Source organism: Terrapene carolina, unplaced genomic scaffold (genome assembly GCF_002925995.2).
Source record: "Terrapene carolina triunguis isolate 2854851 unplaced genomic scaffold, T_m_triunguis-2.0 Scaffold28728, whole genome shotgun sequence".
Taxonomy (NCBI): domain Eukaryota; kingdom Metazoa; phylum Chordata; order Testudines; family Emydidae; genus Terrapene; species Terrapene triunguis.
The window spans coordinates 1-3,728 of NW_020693079.1; the positions used below are offsets into that span (position 1 = coordinate 1).

General features: G+C 55.3%; 1 protein-coding gene across 2 annotated transcripts; it reads left to right on the top strand.

Annotated features, from left to right (window-relative positions):
• Positions 1–6: 6 nt before the first annotated feature.
• Positions 7–3,363, top strand: LOC113409047. Of its 2 annotated transcripts, none has more exons than XM_026662609.2 (4): positions 7–567; positions 754–969; positions 2,072–2,146; positions 2,526–3,363. In XM_026662609.2, the coding sequence occupies exons 1-4, from the start codon at positions 478–480 to the stop codon at positions 2,880–2,882; spliced, it is 738 nt and encodes a 245-aa protein (XP_026518394.1). In that variant the 5' UTR covers positions 7–477; the 3' UTR covers positions 2,883–3,363. The 2 variants fall into 2 exon arrangements, with proteins under 2 accessions (XP_026518394.1, XP_026518395.2); XM_026662610.2 differs by having other exon boundaries at positions 491–567; positions 757–969.
• Positions 3,364–3,728: the final 365 nt, after the last annotated feature.

Here is a 3,728-nt window from a genome sequence, read left to right on the forward strand (position 1 = left end):
GTCAATAAATAACCCGGTCCTGGCTCCTGCGCCCCGAGCTACCCCCTGCATCGCTCAGTGACAAATTTAATTGGTTTTCATTTTCAACAAGTAGGAGAAAAATTGATTTTCATATTTTGTGTTTGTTTTAAAGATTTTCTCCTCCCCTGATACAGTCCGTATGTGTAGAGGGGACAATTTTGGGTGATTCCCCTCATTTCCCCACTGATTTGAAAACAATACAAAGGGGTTAGGGAGGTCTGAAAGCCCAAATCCCAGTCCGACAGTTTTCAGTTCATTCTCACCCCAGGTCCACCCGCCATTGGCCAATTGCACTAGGCCAGGAGGGGGCACCACAAAGGGGGCACCAGTGGGGGGGTGACAGCAGCAAGCAGGGTCCTGGAGGAATTAGGAGAAGGTGGTGAGTGGGGGAAGGGGGGCTCCCCGTTCAGAGGGGGTCCCATCCCCACCCCTACCCTTTTCCCTCTCCCACCACAGATGGCGGAGATGGCAGAGATGAGAGAGAAGGCAAACAGAGGAGCAGTAGAAGCTGCCAGGAGGGAATATGGACTATTTGTGAAGCAGCTGGTGAGCGCAGAGGGGCTGCGGGTCGGGAGTGAGGGGCACCGACAGGACTGACGGGGGGCAGGGCTGGGCTAGCAGGGGGCTGTAGGTTGGAGTTGAGGGGGCTGCAGGTGTGTGAGGCAGAAGTTCCCCCTGTGGCTGGGTAATGCTAGTTCCCATCCCTCATGGACGATCTCGCCCCCCTCCCAGCAGGACCGTGGCCACCAGAGCATGAGCAGCTGTCTGAGAGTGAAGCCCCTGGAGATGAAGCGACGCCAGGAGGGGAAACGCCAGGAGCTGCTGAAACGCTGCCGGGGGGAGCTGCAGGGCGAGGACCCCCAGAAACAGGCAGCCCTGGAGGAGCTGAAGCAGGAGCTGGACAAGCAGATGGACGAGTTCCTGTCGGCCTACGGGCAGCGCTTTAAAGTGAAGAAGGCCGAGTGGTTGGGCCTGTACATTGGGTGGGGGGGTTTTCTGGGAGTGGTGGATGCGGGTATCGAAGTAGGCATCAGGGCTGGAGGAAGCAGTGGCCATTGGGATTGGGGCTGGGGGCTTTGGCCTGATTGAGGGGGGGCAGCTGGGGGGGGGCCCAGTTTGGATGGAAGGGGGCCCGGAACAAGACAGGCACCAACACCCCAGGTCTGGGGAATGAGCGGGAGGGTGGGGCAGGGTGTTGAGATCAGGGTGACAGATAGTGGGAAGGAACCATCACACCTCACTCTGGGCAAGGGTCTGTCCCAGCCCTCAGCACTGGGAACCTCTGTATGCAAGGGGATAGATAAGATAGATAGATAGATAGATAAAGAACAACTTACATCAGGTAAGCTTGCGAGATTGCAAAAGGACACAGAGGTTGATCGATTTGCAGTGGGGTCACTGAAATCAGAATCCAGCCCTGACCCCATCGACGTCAGTCGATAAATAACCCGGCCCTGGATCCTTTGCTCTGAGCCGGCCCCTCCATCCCTCAGTCGCAAGTTTTTTTGGTTTTCATTTTCAACAAGTGGGAGGAAAAGCGATTCTCACATTTTGTGTTTGTTTTAAATATCTTCTCTTCCCCTGATACAGTGTGTGTGTAGAGGGGACAATTTTGGGGTGTTTTCCCCTCATTTCCCCACTGATTTGAAAACAATACAAAGGGGTTAGGGAGGTTAGAACACCCCCAAATCCCAAACCAACAGTTTCAGTTTATTCTCACTCCAGATCAACCTGCCATTAGCCAGTCGCACTAGGCCAGGAGGGGGCACCATGACAGCCCCCCAAAATGTCCTGATTGGGGCTCCCTGACCCCAGCCCCTGAGAGATAAGGGGACCCCCAGGGACCCGGCTGGAGAATGCTAATGTGGCCATGGCCGTGGGGTCATTGGGGGGCTGCTCCAGGGTCTGGGGGAATATGGGGTTGAGGGGGGAGGTGGTAGAAGTGAGCAGGGCCCTGGAGGATTGGGGAGAAGGTGAGTGGGGGGAGGGAGGCTCCCAGTTCAGAAATGGTCCCATCCCCACCCCTGCCCTGTCCTCTCTCCCACCACAGATGGCTGCAATGGAGGCAAACAAGAAAGCTGTAGAAGTTGCCTTGAAGGGATATGAACACTTTTTGCAGAAGCTGGTGAGCAGAGAGGGGCTGCGGGTCAGGAATGAGGGGCACCAGCAGAGCTGGGGGGGGGGGCAGGGCTGGGCTAGCAGGGGGCTGTGGGTGGGGAGTGAGGGGCACCAGCAGAGCTGGGGGGGGCAGAGCTGGGCTAGCAGGGGCTGCGAGTCGGGAGTGAGGGGCACCGGCAGAGCTGGGGGGGGGAGGGGCTGGGCTAGCAGGGGCTGCGGGTCGGGAGTGAGGGGCACCGGCAGAGCTGTGGTGGGCAGAGCTGGGCTAGCAGGGGGCTGCAGGTCGGGAGTGAGGGATCTGTGGGTGTGTGAGGCGGTGGCGCCCCCTGTGGCTGGGTAACGCTAGTGCCCATCCCTCATGGCCGATCTCTCCCCACTCCCGGCAGGACCGTGACCACCAGAGCATGAACCACTGCCTGAGTGTGAAGCCTGCGGAAATGCATCAACGCCTGGAGGGGAAACGCCAGGAGTTGCTGGAGTGCTGCTGGAGGGAGCTGGGGGGCGAGGACCCCCAGAAACAGGCTGCCCTGAAGGGGCTGAAGCAGGGACTGGCCAGTCAGATGGCCCAGTTCCTAATGGCCTACAGACAGCGCTTTAAAGAGAAGACGTACATATGGTGGGGCCTGCGCATTGTAGAGGGTGCCGTGGTAGTGGCGGGTGGGAGTGTTGGAGGACGCATCGGTTTGAGTGTAGCTGCGGCTATGGTGGCGGGTGCAGAACGTTTTATGGGGCTAGATAGATAGATAGATGGGTTTATTGGAAAAATATAAACAACTTACCACAGGTAGCTAGATTTCAAAAGGACACAGTGGGGTCACCAAGATCAAAATCGAGCCCTGACCCCATTGATGTCAGTCAATAAATAACCTGGCCCTGGATCCTGTGCTCTGAGCCGCCCCCTGCATCCCTCCATTGCAAGTTTCATTGTTTTTCATTTTCAACAAGTGTGAGAACAAATAATTTTCATATTTTGAGTTTGGTTGGGTTTTTTTTTTACATTTTCTCCCCACCTGAAAAAATGTGTGTGGAGGGGCAATTTGGGTTTTTTTTCCCCTGCTGATTTGAAAATGATACCAGTTGGTGAGGGAGGTTAGAAAACCCCAAAATCCTATTTTTCAGTTTATTCTCCCAATGAAAGCCAAATTTTCCCACCAAAAAGTCACTTCAAAAGCAACAGTTTTCCCTCAAAAAATGTTTTTTTGTGATTAAAATTCATGTTTTTGGTGACAGTCTCAGTTGAAATATTTCCATCAGCTGGGAGGAGGGAGGATCTAAGCATCTGGGTGTTCATGCGGGGGAAAATGGGGCTGTTTGAATTCATGTGAACAGGCCCATGTTACCATCCAAGTGAGGACAGGACAATTGTGCTCTTAACTCATGTAGCTGGGGTCTGAACGTCTGCACACGGCTTGTCAAACGGGTCGCTCACACACCTTTCCCCCGAGCAGAGATCAGGCCAGAGAGTTAAAGGAAGAGAAACAGGAATCTCCTAGCAATGGTTTGTCCCATTCCCTCCCCCCCATGAGCCAGCCAGTCCCCTGGCCTGGGGCTGGATTGGAGCCAGCGCCCCCTAGAGGGGAAAGGCCCCA

Excerpts from the sequence above, each read along its gene's own strand:
- LOC113409047 (XM_026662609.2), top strand. The coding sequence starts at position 478 with ATGGCGGAGATGGCAGAGATGAGAGAGAAGGCAAACAGAGGAGCAGTA. Across the intron at positions 568-753 it reads GACTATTTGTGAAGCAGCTG|CAGGACCGTGGCCACCAGAG; the intron begins GTGAGCGCAGAG and ends CCCCCCTCCCAG. Across the intron at positions 2,147-2,525 it reads AACACTTTTTGCAGAAGCTG|GACCGTGACCACCAGAGCAT; the intron begins GTGAGCAGAGAG and ends CACTCCCGGCAG.